The sequence below is a fragment of the Periophthalmus magnuspinnatus genome, chromosome 7 (assembly GCF_009829125.3).
Source record: "Periophthalmus magnuspinnatus isolate fPerMag1 chromosome 7, fPerMag1.2.pri, whole genome shotgun sequence".
NCBI classification, from domain to species: domain Eukaryota; kingdom Metazoa; phylum Chordata; class Actinopteri; order Gobiiformes; family Gobiidae; genus Periophthalmus; species Periophthalmus magnuspinnatus.
Window position 1 is genome coordinate 21,888,155 of NC_047132.1, and position 17,133 is coordinate 21,905,287.

The 17,133-nt window shown below is 37.9% G+C and overlaps 1 protein-coding gene across 1 annotated transcript; it reads left to right on the forward strand.

The window, feature by feature from the left end:
- Window positions 1–4,775: 4,775 nt before the first annotated feature.
- Window positions 4,776–7,617, forward strand: LOC117374037 (succinate dehydrogenase [ubiquinone] iron-sulfur subunit, mitochondrial-like). Its single transcript, XM_033970174.2, has 8 exons — window positions 4,776–4,945; window positions 5,626–5,759; window positions 5,830–5,915; window positions 6,001–6,137; window positions 6,224–6,340; window positions 6,466–6,567; window positions 7,071–7,193; window positions 7,275–7,617. Exons 1-8 carry the CDS (start codon window positions 4,880–4,882, stop codon window positions 7,353–7,355), a joined length of 846 nt encoding a protein of 281 aa, XP_033826065.1. The 5' UTR covers window positions 4,776–4,879; the 3' UTR covers window positions 7,356–7,617.
- Window positions 7,618–17,133: the final 9,516 nt, after the last annotated feature.

Consider the following 17,133-nt stretch of genomic DNA (forward strand, 5'->3'; position numbering starts at 1 on the left):
TCAAAAGAAATCTGATCATCAAAAACACCCGGTGACATGTGTCATTTATGGAGTTGTAGAGTAACTGTTGTATTTGGAAGACAAACTATAAAGAATATAAAATAACACTTTCACATTCACATTCGTTTTCCCTTTTTTGCCTAATATTCGTTGTCAAAACCTGCAAGTCTGAACAATCAGAGAGAAATCAGATTACTCACATCAGATGTAATTGTTTACATGACATTTCAATAATCTTTTAACTCCTCAAATGAGATAATGATCAGATCCAAAATTTTATCAAACATTGACATGCCAGTGTAATCTGTAACATTAATTAATTCACCACTGATATCGGTGAAGGAGGAGGGAATAAGGTAAATGAGGCTTAAAACAGTAGCTATAGTTTCAGTTGAAGTGCAGCATAATGCAAGTAAGTGAGCAGGAAAATGATCAGATTGACTTGGGTGACGATGTATGAGCTTTAAAAACACAGTGGCATTCTTCATGAATTAGTACCTAAGGATGTCACTTGGTGGTGGAGATTTGAGCTCTAATAAAGAAGATGGCCTGAATATTAAATAATAAACCTAAATAATAACTTAAACTAAACACAACTCTTTCTTTCGTTCTTTCTTTATTCTTTGTCAGGGACCATGTACATATTCATCAATCTTACAAAAGAAAAGATGATTTGTACCAGATTTCGCTACTGCTACTTTCCATCTGCAGTCCTTGGGCAGGTGAACACACATTAAACATTTCATTACAATGACCTAATAAGACTATCAGTTCATTGTTAACATTAGCAGGAAAATACATTAAAATGTCCCCATGTCCAATACATGATGTTTCCTACAGTCCATACCAATGTAAAAAATCATTGTGTGCAGATTTTTACAGTGAATACAGAACATTACAAATTAGCCATTTGATTATCGAAAATTTACTTTTTCAAATTTCTAGTTAAATTATTCAATTCTACAGACAATTTCAGACTGTCTGGAAGCAGATTCGAGTGTCTGATGGTTTGGAAAGAAAAGGCCGACTGAGCAAAGGCCGAGGATCTTTTTGGAACTATGCAATTTCAGTTCAGAGAGGACCGGGTTGATCGGGTGTATTTTGTTTTGTTTTTTGATGTAATAAAATTAAAGTTACATAATATTGGATCTTTGAAGTATGATAAATGCATACCTACACTGTACTAATTTCCATAAAAACACACCTTTACCTTTACCTTTACTAACACATACAGTATAAAATGTGTATTCTTTGCGTATATATGACCTATATTTCTCCCCACTCATATGCAAGACAGTGAGGTATTTGAGCACCCGCAGCAGTTACCTCTGCAAGGCCATCATGCTGTGAATAATGCACAAGCAAACCAGTTGATCCATAGAGATGCACTATGCGGGTGGCTCACAGATTTTCTCCCGTAATGCAAAAATCATGACTGCTGAATATGTAATTAGGCCCAGAGCGTCACTGTCTTGCACAGCTCTGTGGATGAACCTGCAGGAAAACAGCTTAATCTGCAAACAACAAAGAGGAAATTTGAGGGCAGTCAGCAAAATCTTATTGTCTTATACATTCACTTAACTATCGGTAAGAAATGTGGAAAAGCAGATATCACTAATATTTAGACTAACTACATTTTATGAGATATTTGACATGCCATTACTATTATATGATTTTAAGGCGAGATTAAGTTATGATGTATTTTGTGTAGATTTACTATCTAATACTACTGAGGGTACACTTGGACTTCTTTCCTCATAGATAACATGGGAAGATTCAAAGCACTGAATTATGCATAGGTTGTACATGACGTTGTGTACTGGTTTCTACTCATTGTAATCATTTAGATACACACAACATACAAATTAAAACTCAAAATTGTAAATAATAATAGTATTAATAATAACTTACATTTACATGGACGTATTCTTTAAGGAAAAATAAATGAAATAGACTTTTAGGAGATTTTAATTACACGGGTATCCCCTCCTCATTATCTAACCCAGTGTTGTATTTTGATTCATTTATGCATGTATTGAGTGTCCAGAAAACTGCCATTGTCACCTGCTCCCTATCTCCACCCACTGCTCTGTACTTATTTGCAATTATTTAAATTAATTCAGACCTTTAGAGTTCATAAATGTCATGTAGCCAGTTTTGAACAATAAAAACAACTGATAAAAAGACTGACACATGTTTTATTTTAATTAATGTCAGAAAAAACACACTGTCAGTGATAATACAGGATAGGTCTGCAAAAACTAAATTTAATAACTATCAAGGCTACTATGCCCAACAGACCACCACCCCCATAAGCCTCCCTCAGGTGCAGCTGTGTGTCCTGTTTTACACTGCAGATCTCTATGGAGCTGCCTTTAATGGCTTCAGACAGCTGAGAGACACACCACCACACACCATCCTCTCACTCGGAGGATTAGGAGGCCCTGAAGTCACTTGACCATCACCTCTCAGATTCAAGGGCAGTTTGTCAGCAGCTTTTATCGGCACATCTGCACTCCGATCAGGTCTGCGCCGCTCCACCAGGCATGCTCCTCCAGGCAGTTATGTCTAATTGGACAATATAATCATTTTAGCTGGTAAGTACGTGTAATCCAATCAAAGCATGTTGTGTGTTAGTCATTTGTACAGACGACATCTTCCTTAATAATTTAATGTTATTTGTAGCTATGGGCTGTGGTAGAAAGTAGCTCCAAATGTGCATTTTTCTCTGTTACCATGACAACAGATGGCTCTGATAACAACTACAGCAATGCAGCTTAAAACTTAATTTGTTGTAATTTTGGGACCAATTATAACTTACATTTATGCACATATTTAAACTGTGTATTCAGCTTATTTATTTCAACCAATAGGTTTCATTTAATGAACAAAGAGATAAGGACATAGGCTGCTGAAATTTAGGGCTCTGCAATACATTTATTATCGACCCCATATAAAGTTTTGGGACCTATAATTCTCATGTTTAAGATTGCAGTACCCTAATATTTGTCATAACCTCTGCTGTCCTGCACATTGCCACATTCAGAGCTGATTCAGCGTGTTCCATGGACATAAATGAACTCGGCCTGCTCCCATGTGACCACACTAGAATACACTAAAAAGCCTGGTGGACTTGATGTATGGCCTGGTTGACATTTGACCTGGGAATGCCTTGCTTCAATGACTATAGGAACATGGGAGCTATATGCTGCTGTGTTTTGACCCTGACAGTCAGCTCAACCCCCATGTCATGAACTGCTGATGGAGGACACACAGTATGGCATCTCAAGGTTATGGTGAACATACAGGGCACCCTGACCTTTGGCACTGTGTAAATCAACAAGGCCTGAGGTTTGAGTGGAGTTTGCGTCATCATGTTGATCTAGTATCACGGTTTACTCTGTGTGCTTCAGATTCAAGAGCCCCAAGTTACAGACTGCACTTTGGCTATTGCGCAAATGTTGTCCCAGAAAAATGGAAAAAGTTGTCAACTTTCCCAATCTGGGGCATGAACGTAGCATAAAGTAACAGACTGAAACCCTCTAATCTATTCTGTAAAACAAATCAGCACAGCCAAATAAACACATAAATCCTGTAATAAAGTATATCTTCTTTAACTTATTTTGCTGTGTGTAGACTCAATTCAAAACGTGTCCAATTCCCAGTAAGATTTAGTCTAACTTGGAGCATGATTCTTCTTTTTTAAACAGGCCCAGCATTGGTAATCCACATTTCAAGCAGCTCAGTTGACAAAATTGTACTTTGAGTCACATTCATCTCACACTCACTGGTGGAATAAAAATATCTTATCATAAGAAGCATAGATTTACTGTGGTCTATAGGCAAAGGAAAAGAAGAATTTTCATGGGTTTGACAAGGCTGCCCTCTACTGTAGCCAACTTATATAGCATATAGCTTCACTAATGATTTAATAATAACAATAACAACACAACACTTATATAACGTTAAGAATAACTACAGTATGAACAGTCTGCAGGAGCTAAAAGAAAGCCCAAACTAAACTACATTTAATTACACTACAATTTTACTCTTCTAACAATTTCTTGCTCTGTAAAGCACTTTGACTAAGGCCCTTTGTGTTTTGCTCTACAAACACCCTTGCCTATCAAGTTAAACCCCAAGTTTCTATTGTATTCTATTTTTTTTGTCAACATCAGAACGCACAGGCCCACGTGAATCACTGTCTGTGTGTTCAACAGAGTTATTTGTTCAGTAACGTGGGGTTTATTTTTTGAAGAATTTGTTGAACTCTTCTGAGATCCTCCTGGCACGTGTATTTCCAGAGGACACACACGCTGTGTCTCAGCAGAGTAACACTGCTGCTCTGCTGTTGTTCGTCTGTCTCTGGGACTTAAAGGCAGTGGGTCATATAGTGTCTCTGCTTAGCTTTCCTATGTGTATTCTCCCTTGTTTCCAAACGCCGTCATCTGCGTGTGTGCGTGTGTGTGCGTGTGTGCGCAGCGTGCGATCCTATTGGCTCAAACTGCGAATCTGATGCGGCGCAAAGGATATTGGTATATGTAGTCATCTTAGTTTTTTTTTCCACTGACACAAACGCAAAACTATTATTTTACACACAAATACATGCCATTTAATACCGAAAAAAGACCACGGCGATATCGAGTCAACTGTGTATGGCGATATCGCCAGTACCATTACGTCGCTAGTTTTACGTAGACACCGCAAATACATCATGACGCACCTGACGCTTCAGAGTCACGTGTCTGCAAAGGGCGTACTTTCATATTTCAATCAGAGGAGCTGAGGAGACACTGAGGAGTGGGACTGTGGAGAGGAAGATACACAACACAGCTAAACGGCTCTTTACTATTTAAACCAGCTTTTACCAAACAACATCATGTCTGCGGCTTGTTTCGCTTTGAGCAAGAATGTCTTGGCTTTACGGAACTCTAGTGCCATTATGGTGAGTTTAAAGTCATATTTGCGTAATGACATTAGTGACACTGGCACGAATTTTAGATTTGAAAGTTTTGGACTTAAATGCTTCAGAGAGAATGCTGTTATCGGAATAACTTCCCCAGCCTTCTGTCTGATTTTTCTTCCACCAATACTGCCTGAAGCTCAAATAAGTCAACTTCTTTGTTGTAATCGACCTGATCTCACATTTATCAGATAGCTAATAATTTATTTACTTGCTCTGTAGGCTGGATATCCAAGTACTTACGTCATTTAACTGAGGCAGTTTTGTCATTTTAAGTCAGTAAAAGTCAGTTAGGTAACTCACACTGCAAAGTGATGTAACGCGTTCCGTTGTAATACCAACGCTCACCCACTAGGTGGAGGTAGATCACTTGCTTCTGAGTTTATCAACTCTCAGCTCTAAAAATATTATGGAAATATGAAACCTAACAACATAGATGTTGTGTAATATACACTCAGGGATAACACGAATACAAGAGGAACCACTGATTGAAAGCATCTATCTGTTTGGGTCAAGCTTTAATATTTCTTAATTTGATAAATATTCTTTATCAAATGTGTACATAATTTCTTAAATCATATCAGAAAGACAATACACCATCATTATAAAATATAAGTTTCAAAATTATTTTAATGTAAGTGTTTTTATTTGCCTTGTTCCAGCTGGTGCGATACGCTCAGACAGCAGCAGCTCCAGCTGCTGAACCGCGGATAAAGAAGTTCCAGATTTACCGCTGGGATCCCGACACTCCCGGAGATAAACCTCGGATGCAGACATATGAGATTAATCTGGACACGTAAGATCATCCGTATCTGTAATTATTCAGACTTTTATATAATGTAACGTTACCTATTTTTTGTATGTAGTTGTGGACCAATGGTTTTAGACGCCCTTATTAAAATCAAGAATGAGATGGACCCAACTCTCACATTTAGACGCTCCTGCAGGGAAGGTATTGTCCTCAAAGTTAAAGCTGATCATAAATACTGCTCCTACTATCTTTATACTTTGTTGTGAGACTTTTTAAATCCTTATAGGAATCTGTGGTTCCTGCGCAATGAACATTAATGGAGGAAACACACTGGCTTGTCTCAACAAAATAGACACTAACACAAGCAAACCCACTAAGATCTACCCACTGCCACACATGTACGTGGTGAAGGACCTGGTACCAGTAAGTACAAATTAATGTAACTTTTTAGGTATTTACATGTCACAGATTATATATATTTTTAATTCCCCCATGTATATTTCCAACAGGACATGAGCAACTTTTATGCACAATACAAATCCATAGAACCGTACCTGAAAAAAAGGGATGAGAGTGAAGAGGGAAAGAATCAGTATTACCAGTCAATGGAAGACAGACAGAAACTGGTACAGTGGATACATTTTTATTATAACTTATTGTTCTAACTAAATATATGTTCAGTGATTTATAAAGACAACCAAATCCATTTGTTAAATAATTAAAAAAAATGTTTCTTTGTTGTGAATGACAGGACGGTCTGTATGAGTGTATCCTGTGTGCCTGCTGCAGCACCAGTTGTCCCAGTTACTGGTGGAATGGAGACAAGTACCTGGGTCCCGCTGTCCTTATGCAGGTATAGACACTGTTCCTCTTCAAGGAAGTTGTGCTCTGCTATTTATTTTTCAAGTAGCTATTTCTGACCAGATGAGACTAAACAATTAGTTTCAATACTAATTAAATGTTAAAAATATTGTGGATTTTTTTTTTTTTATAAATGCTTTCCTGCCTAATAGTTTAGATCTGTGGTTGTCAAAGTGTGGTATTTGTACTACTGCTGGTAGACGAGCTTGCTCTGGTGGTACACAAACCGCTATTCAGGTCTAGCTTCAGCTTAATTTAGCATTTGATCCAGATACTCCCCCCAATATTTAGATTGTCAATTGCAATGGTTTAGTCCTATTAGACCTGGCTTAGCCCTAGTTTAGACCCATTTTGGATCTGGTAGTACTCAATAGACTAAATATTTTTCTTAAGTGATACTTGGTTAGAAACGTTGGAGAACCACTGGTGCAGATTGTCATTGTCACCAATAAAATCGTCAAAAAAATGTTTATGATCAGTGCATGACTTCCATAGGCTTACCGTTGGATGATTGACTCTCGTGATGAATTCACTGAGGAGCGGCTGGCTAAACTGCAGGACCCCTTCTCTCTTTACCGCTGCCACACTATTATGAACTGCACAAAAACATGCCCAAAGGTACATGCACACTTTTTATTATCTCCACTGAAACAGCAAATGTCAGTCTACATTACATTATTAACTGTTTCTGCTTCACAGGGACTAAACCCAGGAAAGGCCATTGCAGAAATCAAAAAGATGATGGCCACTTATAAGGAGAAGAAGGAGGCAGCTTTATAAATATAAACCAGTTTTGTGTGAAGATGTACTAAAGACACTTGAATATATGGAGCAGGGATCTCTGTCAAGTACAAGACTTATTCACAAAGACTTTAAAATCCCCTTTCAGAGTTTGGGTACATTGTGAATACTGGTTTGACAAATGGTATCATATACTCTTGATGTAAATATAAAAAAAAGCGCATGTGCAATTATTGTGTGGATAAATCTGAGGTGCTGTTAATATTTTCCTCATGTAAATAAACTCAGTTGTAAAAGGTTCAGCACTGTCCCTAGGGCACTTCTACTCTACTTGCTTTGAAGGTTTGCATGAAGGATGAATTAGGAAGAAATTGTTAATATTCCGCTCAACATTCCCACCTACCTTCACAGTTCCACGGTGAATTTTCTGTTTCTGTTTCCCAAAGAATTCCTCAAATATTTTGAGTGAAATCTTGTAGGGGGCCAGCCACTAGATAGCGCCAAAGACACATCTAAAATACAAGCCATTTGAAAATGTGAAACACAAGATTTGATGTTTATCAAACCAAGATTATTATTTACAGGTTCTTTTGGGATCTGAGGGTATATGCGATTTATTATATCAAGTTGTTCTGCTGCCAACATAGAACATAGCAGGCATATCTAAAATTTTCTGACATGAATGCATTAGAACACAAACGTAGATGAGTTTGAAAACTTAGGACAAATGTAAATAGAAGCAGTAAGAGCATTCCTAAACAGTTTTTTATTTTGAATCATGTGCTGAACATGTGGCGGTACCATTTGGAAGTCAAATCAGTTCAACAACAGTTTACTTGAATGAGAAGGAAAACACACAGGAAGAAAGATCCAGTATAATTTATCTGGCAGAAATATTTCTTCAGAGCATTTTGATCCATGTTGAAGACAAACCTGACAATGAAGAAGAAAGAGGGTTCAGCTAAATATACGTCTGATTCACTGAAAATTTAAATTTTGTAATAACTTTTTCAATAAGTTGTCTAATAGATTTTTCATACAATAAGAGCCAAGATGGTGGATTATAAGTGAAGGATGACCCTACAGTTGAATCTTAACTTTAACTTCCCCAGACAGTCCCGGCACTGATCAAAACCTTTTTGCTGTGAGATGAGAGAGAATATGGACTTATTACAGGGTCTGTATTCACACATGTTTAACACACAAATCCTGCATGTTTAGACAGTTCTTTTCTCAAACTGAAAACACTCCTTGTGATGTCATGAAGTGGTAATACAGGAAATGCCCCACTGTATTTTTAAACTCCATACATCCACATCAGAATCAGTTTAATCATTTCGGTCCTGGATTTGCCTAACTTTAAAGCTGCAGCTACCGTTTTAGCATCAGCAGATATTAAACACTTTCTACTGACAATTTCATCTGAATAAAAGGTAAAATAAAAAGATTCAAAAATAAAAACAACAACTGACAACCTGATAATACAGGATTACTCAAATGTGTGAATGAAACAAAACCCAACTCCAGGTATGTTTTTTTTTTTTTGCATAATATAGGACGTTTAAACAAAAAAAACAGACCAAAACAGATCTGTAAAGGTGAGGTGAAAATACTGATGAAGAGGTGAGGAGTGATGGAAGAAGGTGACTACACTTATATGACTTTTCTGTGCCAAAACTCAACTGCTGTTTGCCACTGCAGAGGTCAAAGGTCAGCATGGTGCCTTTAGGGAACCGATCGTGCTGCGTAAACTCATGAATCACACTGGCAGGACATAGCGGATGGAGGGTAAAGAGAAGTCCCACAGGTGGCCATTGCTCATGTGCTTCTGACTGTAGTGACTGTATGTGTGTGTCAGCTTCATCGTGACAAATGAAACACACTTTCCCTGAGTTCAAAGGTGAAAATCTTCCACTGCGCAAATTTAGAGACGGCAGACACCTGGGAAAGCTGCTGCATATGCAAAACTGTTTAGCCCGGGAGCTCTAAGTATATGCACCATTTACATTATTACAAGAAGTCATTTGTCCTTGAAGTGTTTTAAAGTGAACCACTTTATAATAACTACTGGAGGTAAAGTATTAATGAAGTTGTTACTAAGGCTAACAACGCATTAACAGTTACACAAACAACTAAATGTGCCAACTCTGAACTAAACACTAAATATCAGATCAATACAATACTTAGACTATGGAACAGCCTCCCTCTTTCAGATCATTGCAGCCTTTTATCCAGTTCCCCCCTCTTCTCCCTGGTATTTAATTCTAGCTAGGCAGGTTATTTTGTAGTTTTTGTTTTGTAATTTAAAGTGTTACAGAGCTATAGTTTCATCTTTAGACCTTGTGAGATCCAGATTTGGGGCATAGTATATACTTGTCGATCGGCTCTAGTACAAACTGTCATTGTGTCCTAAGGCAAGACACTTCACCTGCATTGCCTAGTATGAATGTGGTGTGCATAATGTTAATACTCTTTGTTGTGTGCAGTAGCTAATAATAGAAACACACACATTAAAGGTCCTATATTACACCAAATTGACTCTTTTAAGCATATTATGATGTTGCTACCCTGATGTTGCTACCTCTTCATTCACACATGTTTGAGTAACGATTTATTATTAGTCTGTCAACATCTCCATAGCTCAAAATACATGTTCCACCTTGTGATGTCATGAAGTGGTAGATTTCAAGTGACCATTTCAGTAAAGATTGGCTAGTGAAGGTGTATGGTGCTTAAAAACACAGTGGAGCACTTCCTGTATTACCATATAGCCTAAATATGCAGGGTTTGTGCGAATAAAACAAAACACAACTCCAGGTATGATTGTAATGAAGAAACAACATAATATAGATCAGAAAATAGCGTAATATGGGACCTTTAACAACAAAACAGACAGAGTTATTGAGTCGGGTGGTCTGTCCTCTTTGGTTGTAGCCTTGAGCCGTTCTTACCCCAAACATGAACTCCAGAGGGTCAACAGAGTGAAGTGTATCTGATTTATTTAGTCCGACAGATCGAGGCTGGTTTAACTGTTCAAAAGGGGAGCGTAAGGATTTGTGATTTAGTAAGCCACACTAAAGCTAGTGCACTTCAGGTATGCTAAATATTTAAACTCTGACACGGCCTTAGACAAGAACAGCGGAGCTTTCAGCAAAGTCATCTGCCCACATACACACACACACAGAACCACGAAACTCCTGGTGGGGTTAGATGTTTCTCAGGGATACAATAGAAAAATAAGTGAACATTTCGATAACAATACCAACTAATATTAAATTGGATTGTGACTGGGGTTTATAGATCAGCAGCTATTGTTTAAACTTTGAAAAAAAAAGGCACGTACATTTTAATTCAACTCAGTCTAGTCACAAATGCTTTTAAATATCTCTATATGTTTCCCTTTTGCGTTGCTCTGTTGCTCCAAACCAGACTGGACCAACCTCCCCTCCAGGTCTAGGGGCCTAAGTGCATTGAGTTGATGAGGTCAGCCCTCTTTAGTACTTCTATTCAGACAGAGGCAGATCATAACAGAGATGCCTGCAGACAACGCAAATAACAGCCTGCCCATGCTTCCCACAGTTATGATAATGAACATGACATAAGTTCAGCTCTGAGCATTTTCCATGTTACATTAAAAAACACATTATGGTTTTTTGGGGTATTTAGTGTTCAATTATAACATCGATCATTATTTACATTTTCTTTGTCAATGGTAAATGGTAAGTGGTCGCATTTTTATATAGCGCTTTTCTATCTTCAAGAAACTCAAAACGCTTCACATCGCTCAACCAACTATGTTTACGTCAAAAGCGGGATTCGAACTACCAACCTTTGGATCAGTGGACAAACACTCAACCAACTGAGTGAAACAGGTTGGGTTAAAAAAAATAGCAATATTGATCTAGACTGGCTTGATAATAGAATCCGGGTCCATTCACCTCCTGTTCAAAACATTAGAACTGAGAATCTCTGCCTCTTTATATTGGCATTTCGTTTTAACAAGCAGTAGATTTTATGTGTTCATATATTGTTGAAAAAGCATGGCATTTTTAACCCAACGTGTTTCACTTGGAGTCTGAATCTTTTGACTGAATTGCAAATAAGAACATAGCAGTGTGCAGAGATGGGGGTAGGTGAAAACAGGATTTTTTTCTCAAATGCAGTACAATACAGGATTACTCACACATGCATGAATCAATAAAAATACAAAAAAAAGTAGAAATATGCCAGTATGTTCAATATGCAAAATAAAAATGACATTTTCTTCAAAAATAGGTTCAGGAGCACTACCCCAAGTATGCCACAGTCTTGTCTGTTACGTTGTATGTTTTGTAGACAGAGGTTATCGCGGCGCTAACATGTGTCTGTGAGCTCCTCCTCTGGTCCTGTGTGAAGATGTACGACTGCTGCTCTCTTCTGAGTGAGGACAGGACACAGAGCAGATACAGGGAGACGTGGGAGTGTTGAAAGAGATACAACCAGAGAAGTCAACACGACAATGATATGGCTGTGTTGTATATGTGAGTAAACAGAGCCAAAAGTATGGTTTAGGTATAAAAAATAAATAGTAGCTTATAATGATCAATGAACTTGGCATGCAAGCTTTCTAAATTATACGCCTTTATGATAATTATTTCAAATGATACCAAAGACAGGTATTGCACGTCAGCATTGTGTCATTGCACCATTTATACAAGGACACCCCAATGAGAGCACTCAGACTCTTCATTTTTATGGGCACCCTGTTTGAAATAAAGAAAAATACAAGCAAAAACAAACAAAACAAATAACACTGATCCATTTAAAACATTAAAAAAGGTGCAGGAGTGAGTATAAATGTTTAACACCAGATTATTAAAATGAGATCAGACTTTGTTTATTGTTGATATCTGACAGAATATAGTTCAGACATAGATAAGCACAGAAGCTACAAGTGTCATTGCAATGTCAGAGTGGGCAAACACCACAAACTAACATCTAAACGTTGTATTGAAACTGGAAACATGAGGCAGTGTGGTGCCGTAAAGGCGATTATAATTGTGCGCGATGATCGCAATTATTAAAAAATGCCACAAACGATTAATTGCGGACCTTATTTATCGCGATTAACGATATTATCGTATATCGTCCCATCCCTAGGCACCAGTGTATCCAGTTTTGCATGTTCTTAAAATATATTCCATTTCTGGGAAGCAAAATAACGAAAGCTTCTTTTTTTTTTTCATTTCAGTTTCGGTGTGGCCAGTTTTTAGACTTATACAATCATGAAATCTTTTATTAAAAGTTCCCGTAACAACGTTCACCAAGCAAGTGAAATATAGCGTCAGTATAGTTTTGAAATGTATTTTAAGATAAAACAAGATTCAACATTTTGTGATGAATAGTATAATGTAATTTTCCATATATCCTGCTCACAACAGAGTCAAAGAATGAGACACAATCTGAAGATAAGGTTTGCTATAGGTGAATGTTGTCATATGTGTCCTGGCCCTGTTCATATAACGTTGTATAAATATGTCTCGTGTTAAGTGTGTCATGTCCCTGTGGTCGGATATGAGCTCATCATTTACATGAAGCTTACATTATATAAAGTGTGACAATCATCACCCCATCACACACTAGCAGAGTTTACACTGGACTATCACAGTCTTTCCACACGGACCCCTTGGAACTAAAGCCTGGGTTGCTTATTTTAAATCCTTACACACAACAATACCAAAGACACATGTTATTAATTACAGCTGATTTTCTAGCCCTGAAAATAAAGTTGGAAATTCAAATCAAACTTTTTTTAAATCAAATTGCAATAGTGTTTTGTTGACCTGTATAATTAGTATGTGTAAAGTGTATCTGTTGAATACATTTTCTCATGTAATGGAAAAGCACACCTATGGCCTTCACTGGGAGGAGATGGAGGTGTTGATAAGAGCGGCTGTCGAGTGCAGCCTCAGGGATAATGTGAATTATTTCCAGATTATGTAAATGTTTCCAGATTAACACAGCGTTTGTTAACAGCTGTAATAGACACCGGGTGCTGACAGTCATTATTTGTAAAATGCATTTAGTCGTATTTGATTAGAGTGGTAAAAAAAAAGTAAGTATGCACATTACTGTAATCACCTATGAGGCAACACAGTGAAAAGAATGAGTTCATGTATGTTTAGTCTCATTTTTGTCAAGATTAGCTTTTGTGCATGTTTCAGTAAGTCACCATATTAAACCGTATCCCTCTACATCTTGGAACCAGGATGTTCCTTTGTGTTTTTAAAATACATGAGGTACTTCACGTGGCTTTTTCTGATCATGTTAGTGCTCAAATTTTCTTTTACTGTGCAGTTTAACATTGTTTTAAGTTTGATATTTCCCTTCTGGAGATGCTGTCATTTCCTTGCTCCCCCTGCTGGCATTTTGGTATTGAGAATTTTGATGCTCACAAAGTTTTGAAACATTGTCAAGATACATACATTATTTTATACATTATGCAAAGGGTTAGATATGCAAAGGAAAAGCCCCTCTAATTCATAAAATTTGCCTGAGATCTGGAATACACGCTTCTTCAATATTTAGCAACGATGTGAGTCTGAGCATCGTTGAATTAGATGAATTAGTGATTTAGGGACACACATGGTCCGTCATCAAACAAATATGGCTGTTTACGAGGGAAAACAGAAAAAAAACACCTGAGCAAAGCAATAAACTATTTATCTGAAGTGCGAGTAATTTTCTTTTATTCAAAAATGATGGGTGACTAGTGAGCTCATTTGTTTCACATGCGTCACTGATATAAACAAATCTGATTGGATGATTGCGTTTGGAGATGAGCAGACCTTGAAAAAATAGGGAAAGGCGTATGCATCTTTCCATTTGGCACAATCATTTTACACTAAAAAGGTGCATGGTTGTACGGGTGGATTTGACCTGTCTCTCTGCAGATCTTTGACCTAAGATGTTGGGGTTCACACGTGTATAAACATCATTCATCTCCTCAGTCCCCTCTGTCCTCACTGTTCTTCCTCACCACCCCTCTTCTCTAGGTGATCAGTCGTGCCATGGCCATTTTTCTTCCACTGTATGTTTCCACTGTCAACAGATAAAGAGTAAATAAACTTAGGTTTGAATCATTGGATATGTTTAGACGCAAATTTTGACAGTGGAAAAAATATGCAAAAAAGAGTAAACTAATGAGAGATAAACAAAAAAACTGCAAATTTCCGTGTACTTTGCAGCTAGACTCTCCCACCATTCAGGGATTACACAGACAACTCTGTAGTAACATATTAAGGAAGGATATCAGTGCTGCTACTGAAAAATTGGCGGGATTTGCGGGTTGTATTAATATCCTGGTTGGACATATAAATTGATGTAATTGTAATGTACAGCTCTGTAGTTACTTGAGGAATAATTTACATCTTAATAACACATTTGGATCAGTTTGGTCTTATTTGTGTTTAAAAGAAATAAATGGTTGTGTGAGTTTGTAAGTGTGTAACATTGTATTGTATACTTCACTAATTAATCCCGCTGCTTTTTATTGAAACTTGAACAGTTTTAAAAGCCCTTCTGGGGACTGGTGTTACGACGTAGCCGAGACTATAAACACTGTGATATCCGTATCAGAATACTGAACTGTTAATCTATGTTTGTTTTTAAAATGCTGTTATCAGTCTCTGCGCTGGTATCAGTTGATATCAGGTATTGGCAGATAATTAAAGCTGTAGTATCAAAAATGCTATGGGAACTGAAAAAGCGGGATTGGCTCATTCCTAATATTATCAACAATATTCCTCAAATGTTATTATTTTCCGTTAGTTCTGGTCGCCGCCTCAGGTCTATTGAAAGGAAAGACTGATGATGGGGCAGTAAATCAAAGGAGCTGGAGCATTTGACCCACTTTTTTGGGTCAGTGCCTCTGGACAGACCAAACCAGACCCCTCCTCTGTGTGTCCATGTTAGGTTTATTTCTCTATCCTCTCTGTCCTGTCTCCCTTTGGCTGATGAGAGACTTTCATGTGATGGGTTGTGCAGAGGTTATGAAGACAAGAGTTGTAGGTTTTGGAAAAGATTTGTGACAAAGAAAGAAAAAGTTTAGGATTATGTCAGTAACAATTTGAGCTTTATTCACTTGCCAGGAGAAGTGTTTTTACCACATTTATTATGATCTCCTCAGACAAGTCAAAGGTGCACTTTGCAATTTTCCTGGTGGAGGATCGGCCATCGTCCATGCAGATGGTATTGTTATGCCTGGAATGTTCCAGAGTATGGCACTGGACTCATCCATCTTGCATTTATACAATACAGGTGTTTTTATTGCTAAAGAAATACCATGTATGAGTTCTCACAGTGTGGGCTCGCCTCTGCACAGATCTGTCCTGTAACTTGGCCTGGTGACATCACACTCATCTTTATGGTGATAGATAAGTTTAGTGCCATAGGCAAAGTAATAACATCTCCATGAGAAAAGCATGTGGTGCACCCCCCACCAGTAAAGTTACATAGTGTACCTTTACTTAATTGTGGCTGGTTCCATGTACTGTTGTTGTTGTTTTGTTTTTTTTACTACGTTTTTACTTTGGAGCTGGAGAGACACAAAAGCATTGTCAGGAGCAGCTTTAACATGAGTGGGTGTGCTCATGATACATGTGCACGTTACCATTCACTCTCTGAAGACTCTACAGCCACATTTCACAGGGCCTTTTGGTTTGGGACATTCTACCTCACCCATAGCAAAGGCCTATGGCAGCCTTTTCCCCTGTGGGGCAGGACAGGCATTCTGAGGTGGATTTTTCCTTTAAAGTCGGGCCATGAGAACCTTGCTGGGACAACAGTGGTCCTGCTGAGCGGACCGAATCGCACGGCTTCTCTTCATCTACAAACTGTTTGTGCTCAAGGCAAAGAGACATGTAAGGACTGCATTCATTCCTATCGCTCATCAACTTATAAGGCTTGGATCATTGTAACATACATGAGCAGGAAAGATATTTCTAATACAATCTGAAACTTTATAAATACAATCAACAAGAAATCACAGCTATATAAACATTCATAACTGACAGACCTCCACCAAGGTACTGGCTGGTTCCTGCAATTGTGGCAGATAAAGTGCCCAAGCTTGTTTAGGGATCACTGCACTTTTAAATAAAGCATTTGAGGAATTTGATGAACATTAACCTCTCAAATTTGTTAAACAGCACTCGATTATAATCCAAAAGCATACATACCCGTAAGTACATGTCTGTACTTGAAAAGGTAAACATGTTCAGATCATTGGAGTCTACTGTGATAGTTAATCTTCACAACATGCAGGTTTTGATTTTGACAGATGGCCCTTCAGTGAGCAGATTTGTCACTCGGCGGGGCGTCCCGTAAGTAAAACACGAGGAACAAAGTCTGGTTCAGTTCTGGAGGTGACGACAGGGTAACAGGACTGAGCAGCGTCAGTTAGAGCCAATGGAGGGTGAAGGCAGGTCTCTGAGGGATTCTGTAAAAGCTTTAAACCCACTTTTTGGGACACTTTTGAGTGATCAAGCTGTGATCCACTTCTAAAACATGAATTTTTGAAATTGTTATACCATGCAATAGCAATATACAACCAGTTACATTGGGCATCTCAACTCTTATCTCATAAAAGCAATAGAAGAGTAAAAAAAAAAAAAAAAAAAAAAAAAACGGTACAGAAAAACTGGTTCCTTGTTTCCATGATTTAGGACCACAGTCAAAGCAAAAAGAATAAGAGAAGAGCTGCATGGGTGCATGTACCTGAAATTGAAAAGAATGCTCTCTCCAAAAAGACAGAGCATCTGGCCACAACTATGATAAA